Source organism: Bipolaris victoriae, assembly GCF_000527765.1.
Source record: "Bipolaris victoriae FI3 unplaced genomic scaffold scaffold_1, whole genome shotgun sequence".
Lineage (NCBI taxonomy): Eukaryota > Fungi > Ascomycota > Dothideomycetes > Pleosporales > Pleosporaceae > Bipolaris > Bipolaris victoriae.
Window position 1 is genome coordinate 110,368 of NW_014575391.1, and position 15,814 is coordinate 126,181.

Consider the following 15,814-nt stretch of genomic DNA (forward strand, 5'->3'; position numbering starts at 1 on the left):
CTTCTTCTACTTATATTCAGATCACTCCGTGCCTTACAAGTTTCTCTTACATTACATGCAAGCCACACACATAAGACTAGTGTTTGCAAGCAAGCCTCCCGATCTCCATCTTCCCCCAACAATCTCCGCATACGAATTCCACACCTCCTGTATCGATCCTAAGCGCCATAATTTCTCCAGAATTTAAGTTTAGATTCTGCCCCGATGCCAGTGCGTAAGGCGAGCATTTCGTCAAGGAGACAGGGCTGGATGGCCATATGCAGGGGCTTGGGCCGTAGCTGCACGTTGGGCGATCACATGAAAACAACGAGCTCTTGCTTAGCTTTGTGGGAGTACATGTGACAAGGGCTGGAAGGTTGCCAAGAAACCGAGCGAATTAGTCACGTCGAAGGAGTTGGGAATTTCCATGGAACGTGGGGTTGGATTGACCGCATATTGCATTGGATACGACCTCAAGCTGTAGAATCGGAGGTTGTTGTTTCGCCGTTCAATCTTGGGATTTAGGCAGTTGTGGCTGTGAAGGATAACAACAAAGCCTGTGTCTAGTACTTTCATCACATGCATCTATATTATGATCTCCAATCTACTACACTCTGATACACAGACCATCCAGTGAATTGTCAGCATGCCAAAGACACTAGAAAGCAGGTATCAAAAAGCCAGCTCAGCATACATCACAAACGCGATCGATTGCCGTACCAAGTCTTCAATCTCCAGCTACAGCACCGTTTTGTGTGAGGCTTGAAATTACGTGTAATCACACTCTAGTTTCGCCTTTTGAAGCGCTCTAGAAGCTGCCTAGAAGACACTGTTGCATTTCTAGAAGACTTTAGCCACAGTGCTAACCCTATTGTTGCACTCGAGTTCTCGAGATCTGCATGATTGAGTTTGACCGTAAAGGCCACACCGTTGGATAGCTCGATCGCAACAACGTGGTGGTGATAATAAGGTTTTTAATGTCCGAGTAATTGCTGCAAGTTCACATAAGCTGATTGGCTAGGGCTGTGTTACCGGGGGATAGTGCACACATAGAACCCATGGTTTCACGCGTAAGGCAGGAGACAACGCTAAAATCCAAACTTTATACGGGCCAGCCCTTCGCTAACGTTGGCACCACCCGGGATAGTAACAAGCCCTGAAAGGCTTGGCTGGTTCACTAGTCACAGCCCCAACAGAGTTAATTCAGCCAAATAGTATCTATTTTGGGTAGTTAATTCACCCGCTCATGGTCAATCAGGGTATGGATTGACTGGCATGTGCCAAGCATCTCCGCTATCTAACCAGCCTATGACGACATTCATCCTGCACGGTCCCTATCGTGGTTCTCCGCCGTTTTACTGGTGCCAAATAAAGTTTAATAGGTGATGATTTGTCCAACTCTATGCACGCCTACAGCAGAAGACAGGAAGTAACGCAGCCCTACTACATTTACTCCTTGCATGATGTTATCGTGCATTCGAGGACAGTGCATGCATGAAATTACGGTGAGTGTCTTCGTAAGGTATCATGGTGGCTCATGGCTTGCTGTCTAGACAGGGAATCCTGATTAGTAGGCTCGCAAAGACATAATGCCATGAAAACACCAAGGCCAATTTGCAGAAAATAGACGTTTCAGGGACTCCCTGGATGGCGAAAGGAAAGGAGCGAAGGGAAAGGTAGGATTGAAGCTGCTGTGGAGGATTTTGCCATGGAGTGGTGAACTGATCAGAGAAGGATGTAGCTGAACAAGCCCTTAGAGTAACTGTCTAGGTCTACACCACTTTTGATATCCAGCAAGACATTATTGATTCCTGAGAATCCCACTATACAACCCAGCAGTGACATAAGGGGAAGGAGCTAGGAGAATTGATCGCTGATATTACACCTGTCACTTCTGAACAAAATTCGGACTGCTATGCATCCGCATTTGCGAGTCTGTCAAAGCTCAAACACTAGCAAAATGAAGCAGAAGACATCCAGACGTTGAGTTTGGCATACGTGAAGCTACAATGCATAGGGCAATCCTACCGCCTGCTCATCTAATGCTAGTCGATCTTCTAGAAGGCGCAGGAGTGATGTTCTAGCCGGTGATCCTAGAAAAAAGATAGGGCTAAGCACATGAATCGGTGAGCACAAAGTTTGAATACAACGTGTCTTTGCTATACACGTTAATTCAGGCCAATCCTACTGCTGGCACAGACAACACCACGGCCAAGGGACTGAGCGCTTAGGCCAACGACTCGCAGCATTAGCGTCCACGTGGGTGAATTGGATGCCTCAGATCCAAGCAATAGAGACTCACGATCGAGAGAGGAAGAGCCTCAATTGGTCTGCTCGATTGTTGTATATAAGGAGTTCGGACGACCGCTCAAACAGAATCATCACTCACACTCACAACCATCACTCGCTAACACAGCAACTCACGCTCTCTTTTCCCAACTATCCACTCTCACTCTTTCTTTTAAAGACTTTACTTTTTAATCCAACTCCTCAATTCAAGATGCGTTTCTCTATCGTCTTCCTTGCTGGCACTGCCGCTCTTACTAACGCTGCGGCTGTTCCTCCTCAGCATTCCAACCCTGCCGTTATCGTAAGTTCCCCTCCATCATACAAGAAGGACTTGAGTTTCTAACAGGCAGTCCAGCCTGGAGCGGCACTTGATGTGCTCAAGGATTCTCCCCTGAACATCGGTATCAACACCGATATCGACGCTGATGTCAAGGCTGATATCGATACTGGTGTCAAGGCTGATATCGACACCAAAGTCGACGCCGACGCCCATCTTACCAAGCGCCGGGCCGGAGCCCGTCTTAACGGCGCTGCTGAGGGCATTGGAGCCGGAGCTTCCATCGCCGGAGCCATGAGCGGCCTCCTCGACAAGCTGTTCCCCATCAACAACTGGAACTCCGCCCGTGAGACCTTCACCCAGGCCACCGTCGACGCCATGTGGGCCAGGAACCCCGACCGAAACCGCTGGGTCGCCGCTGCCTGCTACAACATGAAGTGGGACGTTGCCAACCGCGGCAGAATCTCCGATGTCGCCAGTGTCAAGCTCTCCATGGGCGCGCTCAACACTGACTACGACTGCTTCTACATTGGTCGTCAGAACTCGCTCTGGACTCGTGGTGATGGTGGATACATTAACGTGAGTTTTCATTCCTATTCCCACACCCTTTTTTTTTCCTAAAAAGATGAACTTTGACTGACCAACTGCAATAGCTTGCTGTTGTCTCTGACAACAGGTTCTGCACCTTTGACAGCCGCACCGCTGACCTTGACTGCCGGTAAATAATCTACGACTATTTATGCGATCAAGAACGACACATGCAATTGGTACAACTCGACTAGACTAGACTCCTTTAGAACTTACTTTCCTTATATTTCCTTTGTTTACTATCATGGACGATAGAGGTTTGGTGCCGAAGAAGCTTCCTCTGGACTCCCTCATGGCTGCTGTAATCTAATTTCTTCAAATCCTAATGCTTTGTATTTATTATTAGATAGATACAATCATCTAAACCATACTGCTTTACTACATATAAATGCATATACCGTGACAACCAATAAACAATAAAGATGACTGACCAACCCAAACATTCTTTTGGACACAAAATTGCACAGAAAGCTATAATTTGACCCAGCCTCCACTCAAGCACACTCTTTCTCAACCTGCACAAGCACCTTAACATACTCCTCCACACTCCTCGCCCCAACATGTGTAAAATCCCTCTTCCTCCCCTCAAACACAACATACGGAACACTATCCACCCCATTCCCCGCCTGTTCCATAACCGCCGCTTTAACCTCACGCAATCCTTCCTCCTGATCCCCCACCAACTTCTTCGCCTCATCCTCACTCAGCCCAGCAGCCACACACGCCTTCTCCAGCGTCTCGCGACCCGCGGGATCAGCCCTATGTTCAAAATACTGATTGTACAGATTACGCACTGCTTTCACTGCAGCATCAGGTCCCTTGTTGTTCTGCAACCAGTACAACATACGGTGTGCATGCAGCGTATTGCTAATGGGACCGCCCTCGAAATCAAACGTTATACCCTCTGCTTTCCCCGTCAGGCCCATGTAATGCGCGTACGCCTTCATTTTCTCGTCGCTCCCATTGTACTTTTTCTCTTTTTGCCACTCGTATCTGTCGACGCCGTCTTCGTAGAAATCTGGGTAGAGTTGGTATGGGGCGAGCTTGAGGGTAAATTTGGCGGGGGAGTCTGGATTAGCTGAGCGATAGGCGTCGAGGGCTTTATTGAGGCGGACAAAGGCGATGTATGTCCTGTGTTTGTTGTATTAGGTTCGAGTATAGGCTATGCACAGCGGAGGGATATTTGAAATACCAGGGACATATTGTGTCGAGAGTAAATGTTATGGTTGATTCGTACGGCATTGTCGATCAGTCGTTCCCAAAAAGGGGATTTGTAAGTAAAGGGAAGAACGAGCAGAGTAATGTTTCTATAATACAGATGTCAGAAGAACATGCATTGGTGTGGGACAACCCTAGGCGTGCATACCCGAGCATGCGGATACGGGCTGCGGGTCTCCAGGATCTCTGGCAGACGTCATGCGGGGTGGCACGCAACGACCCTTGCTGCTTCGCTAGGACTGATCTGAACTGTGGCGCAGTCATGCTGCCAAAGAGGAAGCTGTCCAGCACGTGACATGGGGTACCTGGTGATCTTTTTCGATCAAGAACTCAATTCCACTCGAATAAAGGATGAAAAAGACTATCATTGAGAGATGCGTTGTACAGCAGAATGCTCAAATCTAACACATTGGTATTGAACAAGAAACCTGAAGCGCCATGAAGATATGCCTCAACAACTGTTACCCCGCAATCGCAAGGTACGAGGAGGCGAACTGAGCCTCGACTAATGGTTCAGTTTGACATAGTTTCCTATAACACGATTAGACTTGACTTTTGAAGGCTCTTTTGGTCTGGAACTCACCTGGAAACTGTCCTTGCTTCCCCCGCACCTTGCCAATCCACCATTCATTTTCGTTTTGAGTACGAGAAACAATCTCGATAACGTCACCAGTCAAGAAGCTCAGGTCACCTTCAGCTTGGGCTTCGTAATCGTACAGGGCTGTGACAGTCTCAGCAGCGGGTGCCCCACTGAGACGAGAAGGCTTGGGTTTTGGAGGTGGCGGCGCCGCACCCTTGGCTTTGGCAGCAGAACCCCATGAGGCTGATGACAGTGCAGGTGACTTGATATCGCCGGTAGCGGCTGCTGAAGGTCCAGGGCTGTATGGTGGTGGCGGTGCTTCCGTTTCTTCGGATAACGAACTTCGGCCAGCCTTAGCTTCCAGTGCCTTTGTTGCGTACTTAGACTGGCCTGGCCTCGCCCCTGCTACGCGAGCACCACCGGTGGTCTTGAACTTGACAATGGATATCTTTTCCGCCTCTTCCTGGGTATCTCCGCGCTTCTTGAGGTAGGCTGCCTCAATATCCAGAGTGAGATCAAAGTAACCAATATCCAGCCGTTGCATACGCTCATGTAATGTGTAGAACACGTTTAGCTGCATGTAGTAGAACGACTGGAACAGGGGCTTGATGAACTCTCTTTCCAATGCGAAGAGCTTCGGTAACTCGTCCTTGAGCAGATCATTGAAGTAGTTGAAGTCTTGTGTGGCTTGCTCCAAATCATTCTCAGCCTTATACATAGCCTTCTCATCTTTCAGCGTCTTATCTTTCTTCTCTTCAAGCTTCTTGTATGCGGCGCGGTGCCTATCGTAGTCGAGTTGCTTGTGATCGCGCTTAGCGGCAATCTTGCGAACGGCTTTTACGATTACTAGGAGCTCATCCGCAGGTCGGATGACTCGAGTTTCTATCATTTCGAGCTCGGGCTTAAGGGTCTCCTGCAATTCCTGCACTACAGCCTGGTATTGCTCGCAAGCTTCTATGCCGGCTGCGTTGCCTTCGTCGTGAAACGAATCGGGATCGGACATACGACCGGAGATTGGCTTATAGATCTCGGCAATGGCTTTCGAGAACTCGATTTGGTGTGTGAGCATGCCTGGGAGGAATGGTTAGGCGGGTGTTGGCGGGGCCGTGTGAAGTATGAACGTACCATTTATGGCCTCAAAGTACCTAGACATGTAAGCAAAAAGTGGCAGAGGAAAGTTTTGAAGCGAGCGCATACTTCTTTGATTCATCATGAAGCTTCTTTGTCTCCTTCTCCAACTCCTGGAAGCGTCGTTCGGCATCTGTATAGATTGGGTCTTTGGTAATCTCGCCCTAGAAGACGTACTGTTAGAGGTGGAATTTTATTCTCGGGAGAATAAGGAGCGCAAAGATGCCAGAAGAATAGTGATACACGAGGGGACGTACAAGATTGAACCGTTGCTTGAAGGTTTGTGGCGCCTATGCGATTGGGTTAGCAAGCCATAATGCCCGAGCAGCGCGGGGACTTTGTCGTACTCGGGTAACGCTCTTGGTCAGGCCTTTCCAACTCATGGTGGAAGTATTTTATTATGGGTGTGCAAGAGAGATGTGCAGAACACAGCAAAGGCAAACTCTGGTCACGGTATGGAGGTGGATTGATCGGGAGAGGCAGCAGGTAGCGACCAAGGATCGCGAGCGCCTGCGTGGCTGCTCAAGTCCCAATGACGTTTGTGGCTATGCAGCGCGCAGCCCTGCTCTGCTCGGAACTCCCGGAACGCACCGAGGGATATCACTGTTGGCAGATGACCACGCCCGTACCCGCTTCAAGCGGACTATTGATCGGAGCGTATGCGAGCCGCGAACCCATTGTCACCCCTGACATGCCCGTTGTTTTTTTTTCGCGCACCCAAAGCCCAACTGCTGCAGGGCGACGACAATTCCAGCGTTCGGCGTGCGGTGGGCTCGCACGGACCGGCTAGTGCCTCGGCCCGTTCGTCCGCTTAGTCATTGGAAAAAGCTCAAGCTAGCTAAGAGGCGACCTGCCTTTCCCACCTCTCCACCACTGCACCTCCATTATGCCCAACATTGCACCCACCATCGCGAGGCAGGCCCTGCGCATTGCCTCTCGCCGCTATCCATCGCCAGCCTTTGTACGCACCGCTGGTGCGGCTGCGCGTCGTCACTATGTCAGCGAGAGCAAGTCTTCACAGGCGACAGTCAATGTCGACACTGCGATCAAGCAGGAGCAGCGGGCCTATCTAGACAAGACAGGTGAGCGGCCAAGTGATGCGACAATGCCAACAACAGGCATGGGCGCGGATGCCATGATGAGCCCTAGCGCCGGTAAGATTGAATGATTTGCCCCTCGACCCCGCCTCTCATGAGACTGACAAAATTAGGCATTCTCAAGCAGGCTACGGTAATGGACCAGGGATCACGGCCCATCTACTTGGACATGCAAGCTACTACGCCCATGGACCCTCGAGTTGTAGACAAGATGATGCCATTCATGACCGGCATGTACGGCAACCCTCATTCGCGAACTCACGCCTATGGGTGGGAGACCGACACGGCCGTAGAAGAAGCTCGCGCAAACATTGCCAATCTAATTGGTGCAGACCCAAAAGAGATCATCTTCACCAGCGGTGCAACTGAAAGTAACAACATGAGTATCAAGGGCGTAGCACGATTTTTCGGGCGAAGTGGCAAGAAGAAGCACATCATCACGGCGCAGACGGAGCACAAGTGTGTGCTCGACAGCTGTAGACATTTGCAAGACGAAGGTTTTTCGGTCACTTACCTGCCAGTAGGGAGCAACGGTCTCATTGATATGGCTCAGCTCGAAGCCGCCATGCGTCCCGACACTGCTATTGTCAGTATCATGACCGTGAACAACGAGATTGGTGTGGTACAACCTGTCGAGGAGATTGGACGTCTCTGCCGATCAAAGAAGATTTTCTTCCACACTGACGCAGCGCAAGCTGTTGGAAAGATTCCCATTGATGTCAACAAGATGAACGTCGACTTGATGTCAATATCTGGACACAAGATCTACGGACCGAAAGGCATTGGCGCATGCTACGTACGACGACGACCGAGGGTCAGACTTGAGCCCATTATCAGTGGCGGTGGCCAGGAGCGCGGCCTGCGAAGTGGCACATTAGCACCTCCGCTTGCTATCGGCATGGGCGAGGCTGCGCGGATCTGCAAAGAGGAGATGGAGGTATGTATCAAGTTTTTTTTGTTCTCTGTTTTACAACCACGATGATTATTTGCTTTATACATGCATGGCTTTCAGAGTGTTAGGCGGCTTCGGCCGTCGACTCGCCATGTTGACAAATGTGCAGGGGTTATGAGTTCTTTATATTGTTCATTTGTTCAAAGACATGAGAGTCGGGGACATTGGGCTGACTTTGTCTAGTATGATACCAAGCGCATCACAGCGTTATCAAATCGTCTTCTCGAAGGCTTGTTATCACTCGAGCACACCACACTGAATGGTGACCGCGAGCGACATTACCCCGGTTGCGTCAACGTATCGTTTGCGTATGTCGAGGGAGAGTCACTTCTTATGGCGCTGAAAGACATTGCTCTTTCTTCTGGAAGTGCTTGTACTTCGGCGTCGCTTGAGCCAAGCTACGTTCTTCGAGCTCTCGGCAGCAGCGATGAGAGCGCACACAGCAGTATTCGCTTTGGCATCGGCCGCTTCACGACTGATTCAGAAATCGATTACGTCTTGAACGCAGTCAAGGAGCGGGTGACGTTCTTACGAGAGCTGAGTCCGCTGTGGGAGCTTGTTCAGGAGGGTGTTGATCTCAACACGATTGAGTGGAGTCAGCATTAAGTAATTCATTCATTTTAATACCCCGGGTGGGACTTGTACAGTAGGGAGGCGCACATTCTTTTAGCGCTGGTTATGGCTACGCTCGCTGAAGCGGTGACGAGACATGATGATTATATATTGTACTATAGTTATGCAATAGCTCTACGAATGAAATGTATCGAGCAACTTGACATTACCCCCCCATACATGGCTGAAGACGTGGATTTGAATTTCATGTATTGTGCCTAGTACAGAGTTATGGAGGGTGCAAACGCGACAGCTGGAAACCCTTGCTTATCACGAAGACTGATGACGGAAGGATTAGCTGGTCTGGGACGCGATGGCGGGTTGCCAAGGTGTTGAGGGGCAATGCTCAATGCTCCGATGATGTCTTGGAGCTCCCCAGGTCCCCACCAACCTTGCAATGGCCAGCGAGAAAGTGCTGAATTGGCTATACAGCGTCCTTGTCAATGCAAGTTAAGCCTGGCGCGTCACACCACTTGCGCTAACACGATAATAGGAATACTTGGACGTAAATCGCACTTATCACGACGCGGCCGAGGCTCTTGCCAACTACCCGTCGCTCAGCGTTCGAACTGAGCCCTACAGTTAGTCGATCTTCGAATAGAGCTTGCATAGAGGCTGACGATAGCAGCTTACGAGAATGGCGTATCAGCGCTCTTACTGCTCCTCACAGGCACGCTGCCTGTCACATTCCGTGGTGCGACGTATGGTTTTCCGGTAGCAATATGGGTGCCTCATGCCTACCCGCGAGAACCGCCTATCGTATACGTGACGCCTTCTCAGGACATGGTCTTGCGGCCTGGACAGCATGTGAGCACAGATGGGAAGGTGTACCATCCGTATCTGGCACAATGGGCGCAGTATTGGGATGTGAGTATTCATGCGCTCTGCAGGCTATGAATTAGGCGCGCATTCAGAACGTCTATGGTAGCTGACTTTGGCGTAGAAGTCAACTCTCTTCGACTTCCTAGCAGTCTTGCGCGGCGTTTTCGCGAAAGAGCCGCCTGTGCGATCGAGACAGCAGCAGCCGCAGCAAAGTGTGCCCGCGCAGCAAGCTCCTCCACCTGTACCTCCACCTCCAGCTGAATGGCGACGCGCAGCACATGGGGCGCCCATTTCCTCGCCTTCACCAGCCGTATCGAACCAAGCTCCTGCTCCTCCCCCAAAGCCACCAAAGCCTCATGAACAACAGCGGTCCACGCCTCAAACACCGCATGACAGATATTCGCAACCGCCCCCTCTACCGCCGCATCCACCCCAACAATCTCAGAGTAGATATGATGGGCCATCAAACTGGCAGCAGCAGCAACAGCAGCCGCCACCACCAGGACAACAGTATGGGCCCAGTGGACACGAGAACCGGAACATGTCGATGTCACGGCCTCAACATCCACAAGTACAGGCGCATACCTACTCTCAGCAGTCGTTCGAAACGGGAAGTCCAGTAATCCCAATGACGCCCAATGGCCAAATAACCGCATCACACTTTCAAGGCTCGGGACCTCATCAAGTATCTCCTCTCCAACCGAGAAATCAATATCAAGGACCCCCGGCACCTCCGCAACAACAGTTTACACAACCTCCTCCAGCACAGCAGCATTACCAACAGCACCCGCCAGGTTATCCTCCGCCTCAAAACCAACAATACCCACAGCAACAACAACCACAACAGGCACCAAAGCCCCCAGTCGACCTTCTCGACGATTCACTAGAGGTCACACTGCCCTCACAGTTAGGCAACCAAATCCCTATACCGGTGCCACCGGTGCCACCAAATCCTGAAAAAGATGCGCTTCTCCGGGCTCTCAGCCAGACGCTTGTCTCGCAAATCAACCAAACAGTTTCATCTAACATGGCTGCCATAGCACCACTTCGTGCTCAGCAAGCGGCTCTTCAAAATGCACATGCTCGATTACAGGCTGAATTAGGCGAACTACAGCAGCTCGATGCAGCGCTTGCCTCGAATGAACAGGTGTTGAAGGGTGCCATGATCGAGGCAGATCGAGTCATGGAAGATGCGAGAAGGAGGAAGGCTCCAGACGTTGATGATGTTCTAGTAGCGCCCACAGTAGTTGGGGGCCAATTGTATACTTTGACTGCAGAAGAGAAAGGCATTGCAGACGCGCTATTTGTTCTGGGACGAGCGCTTGACAAAGGGCGAATTACCCCGGATGTATTTGTTAAGGTATTTACTATTGTCCCAAGTTTTGCTCCATTGAACAGATGCTAATAGTCCACAGCAAACGCGAAGTCTTGCTCGAGAGCAGTTCTTGAAAAAGGCGCTTATCAAGAAGATTGCCAGGGGAATGGCATTGGACGAATATCAGATGCAATAAAGCCGGCTTTGGGAAAATATGAAAGACACAGAAAGGGTTTGGCAATGTTCGCTTGTCATGGTATAATGTCTTGGCTCCCCATTCCTTCATATTCAACTACAGCCTTCTAATGCTAAGACTGACTCCTGGTGGCTATACTTTTCGATTGCTCTTGGATGCTATACAATCGTGCTATAATCGAGACAGTGGAGATCAGGTCTATTGGGTCGTAACATCGCGCCTGGTTGGTTAGAGAGCGGGTGACTCATTGTCAATTGCTCAGTCATCGTCACAAGCGCAGCCATTTTACACGTTTACCTCGTAGCCGAGAGGCATGACCAGGAAATTTTCAACACGGATAGAGTGGTTTAATCAAGGCTAAATCAAGCTCATGATAGCGCGGAGCTAAGAGATGCTCCTGCATCGAATTTCAGCGGGCCTACAATGTTCCGGTGCAGCCTCAAGCTAAATTAAGCCATCCAGTACGATTTGGGATCAGGCAACCAGCGCGCTGTGGACGTGGCGAGGCTGCAGGAGAAGTCTTGACCCTCTGCTGCCTGGCAATCTCTTTCCTCTTTATGCCTCGCTTTTGACCGTTGGCATCGCGCGTTCTTTTGCACATTCACTCGCTCTCATCAATATCGACACTCGTTCTTTTTTTTCTACTAAGTAATTGATCAGTACTATCTAATAATGTCCACCTCGCAACCTCAGGTCGCCCCACCGGCAACCGGGGCACCGACCCCGTCTTCAAATACACAGGACTCTACACCCCAGCCCCCAGCAATACCATCGGAATCAGTTACCAGACCGAGTGCGAACACCAACGCGAATGTGAACCAAGATGCGCCGATCGCTGCTGCGGGTACTCCCTCACCCGGTCCGAATACGACAACTGCTGCAGCCCCACAAGCGACCACAGCTGATGAACCACTTTCATTGAACGACAAACTCAATGCTGGCGACCGATACTGGAAATTCAAGTTCGCCATCATGGCCGTTATCATCATAACTGGCTTGGTCGGCATTGGCTGTTTTGCGTGGCTCATGACCACGCGCACTGGGGCCTCTGATTACTACATCCTCGATTCATACTGGGGTTTATGGCCCAGTCTAATCTCTTGGTCTATATCCATCGCCTGGTGCCTCATCTGCATCATTGTCTTCGTTGTGCGGAAACGTACTGTACATCCCGGTGTGCGCGTATCGATGGAACTACTCCTATGGCTAGCCTTTATCGTCACAGCGCTCTTTGCGCTTTTCTCTCTCCAGAACATAATGGATTACGGCATGTATGGCGGCCCTGATCAATGGGGCTACGACTACTCTAGCTCCAGCTCTCATGGCGATTACGTCTTAGCGGCCAACAACACCTGGGTCTGGCAGGAAGATACGAGCTACATCACCAGTCCTCGCGATTGCACCAGCCGCTACAGCGTCTTCTCCGAGATGAACTTTAAAGACTGCGCCGAGCAAGATGCATTCGTCAACAAGCTTTGGGCCGAGAAGCCACAGCGCGCTAGGGTCAACCTGACAGGTGTCGTATGCCAGTTCTTTGGCCTAGTCCTGCACTTTGTCCTCTTCGTCTGGGCCTGTGTCGACACCCACCGCCGCAACCGCACAAAAGTCAGCAAGGACGCCGAGAAACTCGCCGCGGGAATCGTTCAGACTATGATCGACAACGGTGCTATCATACCCCCGCCAGGACAGGCACATATGCAGCCCGGCATGGGACAGAGGATGTACTATCAGGTTCCTCCTCAAGGATATCCGGTTCAGCACATGTATATGCAGCAGGCGCCAGGACAACAACAACAACAACCGCAATTTGCAATGCCGCAGCAGATGGGGCAGCAGGGGTATATGGTGCCGATGCAGTATCATCCTGCACAACAAGGTGCTGGCGCTCCAGGTGTTGGTGTGGCGGGGCCGAGCAATGAAAAGGGTGCTGGACCGCGGTATGCGTGAGGGAAAGAGATGAGGCGTGGAGGATAACTGGTGTGAGCAATCGTGCGGACAAGATACCCCCCCGAGCGATATATAATTTAATGACATTCATCAATCATGCTTTCTTTTTTTTCGAGCTTGTTTCTTCATTTCATTCGAGATTCGCAAAATATAAATCATTGAGTGCAGGATGAGAGAAAAACACTTTATTCTTTCTATACTTGCTACGCCATATCATCCCTGACATTAAAAATCCTGAGCGAAGTATCATCACTCGCAACGGCAATCTGCTCTTGTCCCTCACCCCCTCTGCCTGGTCGCCAAACAATCTGGTTAATCGTCTTAGCAGGTAGAACCTCCTTATCCACCATAGCCACCGCAACCTGATCCAGCGCCTCAATACCCACACTGCCAATCCCCAAGTCCCCGTTTTCGGTTCCAAACGCAAAGACAACTTTCTGGCCCGCATCTTTGCGCGTGGTGTTACACGCCACAGCCGTAACAGGGGCATTTGCCGCGACCGTAGCTTTGAGGATGACTTCTGAATCGGTCATCTGCCATATCTTGACGCTCTTATCTCTTCCGGCCGTCGTGAACGTTGGGTGATCCGCTATCGACGTCCATGCCGCATCGAGAATCATGCGAGAATGGCCTTTCGGATTTGCGTGTTTCAGAGTTAAAAGCGATGGTGCATCAGGGCTGCGTTCCCAAATGACCCATTGGCGGTCGCGGCCTACGCTAAGCAGGTACTTGTCGTCTGGGGAGAAAGCCAGGGAAGTGACGGTGAGGGAGTGTGCTTTTAGTGGCGGTTTGACTTCGAGCCATTCTTTTGTGTCGTAGAGGCGGATCACGGCGTGGTCGATGGAACTTGCACGGCAGGCGGTGGCGACGAGGCTGGCGTCGTGGCTGATGGCCAAGGCGGAGATTTCGTAGCCGTGGCCGTATAGTTTTTCTGTTTCGGGCCAGAGAAGGTGGCGGGCGAGGTGGTCTTCAAAGGGGGGGTGTTTGAAATCGAGGGTAGATCTGCGGATGACTGAGGCGGGGTCGATGGCTTCGCGGTCGTCGTCATCGCCGTTTTCGATGGCGTCTTCATCACTGACGGCTTGGATGGCTTTGTTTGAGAGGCCTAGGACGGGGATATTGGCGGCGTCTGGGAATGAGGCGGATTTGGACGGTTGTGTGTCGCAGAGCTTGTGGAGCATCTCTGCGACGCCTTTTGGTTCGTCAAAGACACGGAGGAGCTTCTCGTCTGCACCGGAGATGAACTGAGTATCCGAGACTGTATCGATGCAGTTGAGATCGTATCCGTGTATTTGTGGCCGTGAGAATTCGTGCCATGATGGCGACATACCGTCGCGCTTCCATTGCGAGTACAACCGTGTTGTCTGGTCAGTGCCTGTTGTGAGTAGATACGAGCCATCTCTCGACCATGACACACCCTTGACTTCACGCACATGCCCTGTAACAGCCACCTGCTGTGTCCACATATCCTCTACAGCTGAGAATGTCCACTTTCGCCAACTGCCGGTACGACCGAGAGACACTACTGTGTTGCCGTCCGGTGACCAGAGTCCAATCCAGAAACCCCCTGCGCTGCCAGTAGCGCTTGTCGAACCTTTTTGGGCACTGATCTCTCCTAACCGAGTGACACAAACCCACACACCAGAAGTAGGATCAGACTCCCAGATCGACAGAGAATTGTCTTCGGAAGTGGACAGCAGCTGTAGCTTTCCATCCCGGTGCCGCCAAGACGCTTGGTAGATCCAGTCCTCATGGCCTAACAGCAAAGCCTCGAATGTTATTGAATGTTTGGATGCAGCTGAACTAATCCAATGAGCTTTGTTCGATAGCGATTTCCCCATACCACCCAAGGCAGGGTCATTTAGCGCAGTGCTCGCAGCAGGAAGTTCGTCTCCTCGGTGAAGTCGCCAGAGACGAATATACTTGTCTTGGCTTGCAGAAGCCAGAATAAGATCACTGTTTGAGTCTGCTGTTTCTTTGGTAAAAGCAAGTGCGCGGATCCATCCTTCGTGTCCGGTCAATGTAGCCGAAAGCTGAAACTGGCTGTCTTGAGATACGAATATCTGGATGGTTGTACGAGTACCAGCGACAGCCAGCACGGTTGAGCTTTCATCCAATTTCGCAAGCGCTAGATTCAGGGGAAAGTATTTGGGAGAAAGGGTTATGGTCTGGACAATGTCGACATCAATTGAAGCAAAGTCTGAAGAGTGAGTGAGCCTCCAAATCTTGACAGTACCATCGGAGGATCCAGTGGCAAAGGTATTTGATCCAGGGAGTGTGGCTATCCGGGTGACAGGTTGTTGATGTTCCGATATAGTTTTCAGACATTCAAAGCGTTCATCTCTCCTGCCTCGCCATATGCGGATGGTGTTATCGGCTGATCCACTAAGCAAGACTGAGACGTCTGATGACTGAGTAGGGAAGAACTTGACAGAATTTACAGGCTTGGTATGCCCGCTTAAGATTGCTTGTACTCCGCGAAGTGCTTCATCCTGTCTTGGTGAGCAAAGAGTATGTCATTGCTGTTGCGGACTCACTTGAGGATCCCACAGGGCAATATTATTGTCAGCGCCAAAAGCCAAGAATTGCAAACCAGCGTCATCCCAATCGGCGGCCGCGGGATTTCGGTTGCCACCCGTGGCTATGAATTCAGGAGAGACGTGCATTGTTTGCAATGGTTGTTGTGCCTGCGCGAGTACTGTATCTAGTCATCCCGCCATAAGGATTTCTCTGGCGCTAGTCTCGCTTAGGTAGTAGTGGCGGCAGACCCGTTTGCATCCTCGGCCAGAACAAGCACAACCCATCTCTGCAACA

General features: G+C 50.9%; 7 protein-coding genes across 7 annotated transcripts; 4 read left to right on the top strand and 3 right to left on the bottom strand.

Annotated features, from left to right (window-relative positions):
• Positions 1 to 2,821: 2,821 nt before the first annotated feature.
• On the top strand, positions 2,822 to 3,267 carry COCVIDRAFT_84064 (hypothetical protein; the record flags this gene model as incomplete). Its single annotated transcript, XM_014706830.1, has 2 exons — positions 2,822 to 3,124; positions 3,199 to 3,267. Coding segments are annotated over 2 exons (372 nt in total), but the record flags the coding sequence as incomplete, so codon positions are not given.
• Positions 3,268 to 3,627: 360 nt separating this feature from the next.
• Positions 3,628 to 4,375, bottom strand: COCVIDRAFT_21751 (hypothetical protein; the record flags this gene model as incomplete). The annotated part of the gene is made up of 2 exons (XM_014706776.1): positions 3,628 to 4,264; positions 4,326 to 4,375. The coding sequence occupies 2 exons, from the start codon at positions 4,373 to 4,375 to the stop codon at positions 3,628 to 3,630; spliced, it is 687 nt and encodes a 228-aa protein (XP_014562262.1).
• Positions 4,376 to 4,856: 481 nt separating this feature from the next.
• On the bottom strand, positions 4,857 to 6,442 carry COCVIDRAFT_32757 (hypothetical protein; the record flags this gene model as incomplete). Its single annotated transcript, XM_014706831.1, has 6 exons — positions 4,857 to 4,882; positions 4,935 to 6,002; positions 6,057 to 6,076; positions 6,129 to 6,223; positions 6,317 to 6,349; positions 6,407 to 6,442. 6 exons carry the CDS (start codon positions 6,440 to 6,442, stop codon positions 4,857 to 4,859), a joined length of 1,278 nt encoding a protein of 425 aa, XP_014562317.1.
• Positions 6,443 to 6,945: 503 nt separating this feature from the next.
• Positions 6,946 to 8,714, top strand: COCVIDRAFT_84035 (hypothetical protein; the record flags this gene model as incomplete). The annotated part of the gene is made up of 3 exons (XM_014706832.1): positions 6,946 to 7,213; positions 7,270 to 8,093; positions 8,292 to 8,714. 3 exons carry the CDS (start codon positions 6,946 to 6,948, stop codon positions 8,712 to 8,714), a joined length of 1,515 nt encoding a protein of 504 aa, XP_014562318.1.
• Positions 8,715 to 9,117: 403 nt separating this feature from the next.
• Positions 9,118 to 11,053, top strand: COCVIDRAFT_84253 (hypothetical protein; the record flags this gene model as incomplete). The annotated part of the gene is made up of 5 exons (XM_014706833.1): positions 9,118 to 9,159; positions 9,214 to 9,301; positions 9,349 to 9,587; positions 9,664 to 10,902; positions 10,958 to 11,053. 5 exons carry the CDS (start codon positions 9,118 to 9,120, stop codon positions 11,051 to 11,053), a joined length of 1,704 nt encoding a protein of 567 aa, XP_014562319.1.
• A 672-nt stretch (positions 11,054 to 11,725) lies between these two features.
• Positions 11,726 to 13,000, top strand: COCVIDRAFT_32760 (hypothetical protein; the record flags this gene model as incomplete). The annotated part of the gene is made up of 1 exon (XM_014706834.1): positions 11,726 to 13,000. One exon carries the CDS (start codon positions 11,726 to 11,728, stop codon positions 12,998 to 13,000), a length of 1,275 nt encoding a protein of 424 aa, XP_014562320.1.
• A 203-nt stretch (positions 13,001 to 13,203) lies between these two features.
• COCVIDRAFT_21756 (hypothetical protein) lies at positions 13,204 to 15,666 on the bottom strand (the record flags this gene model as incomplete). Its single annotated transcript, XM_014706777.1, has 2 exons — positions 13,204 to 15,492; positions 15,538 to 15,666. The coding sequence occupies 2 exons, from the start codon at positions 15,664 to 15,666 to the stop codon at positions 13,204 to 13,206; spliced, it is 2,418 nt and encodes an 805-aa protein (XP_014562263.1).
• Between the last annotated feature and the right edge of the window lie 148 nt (positions 15,667 to 15,814).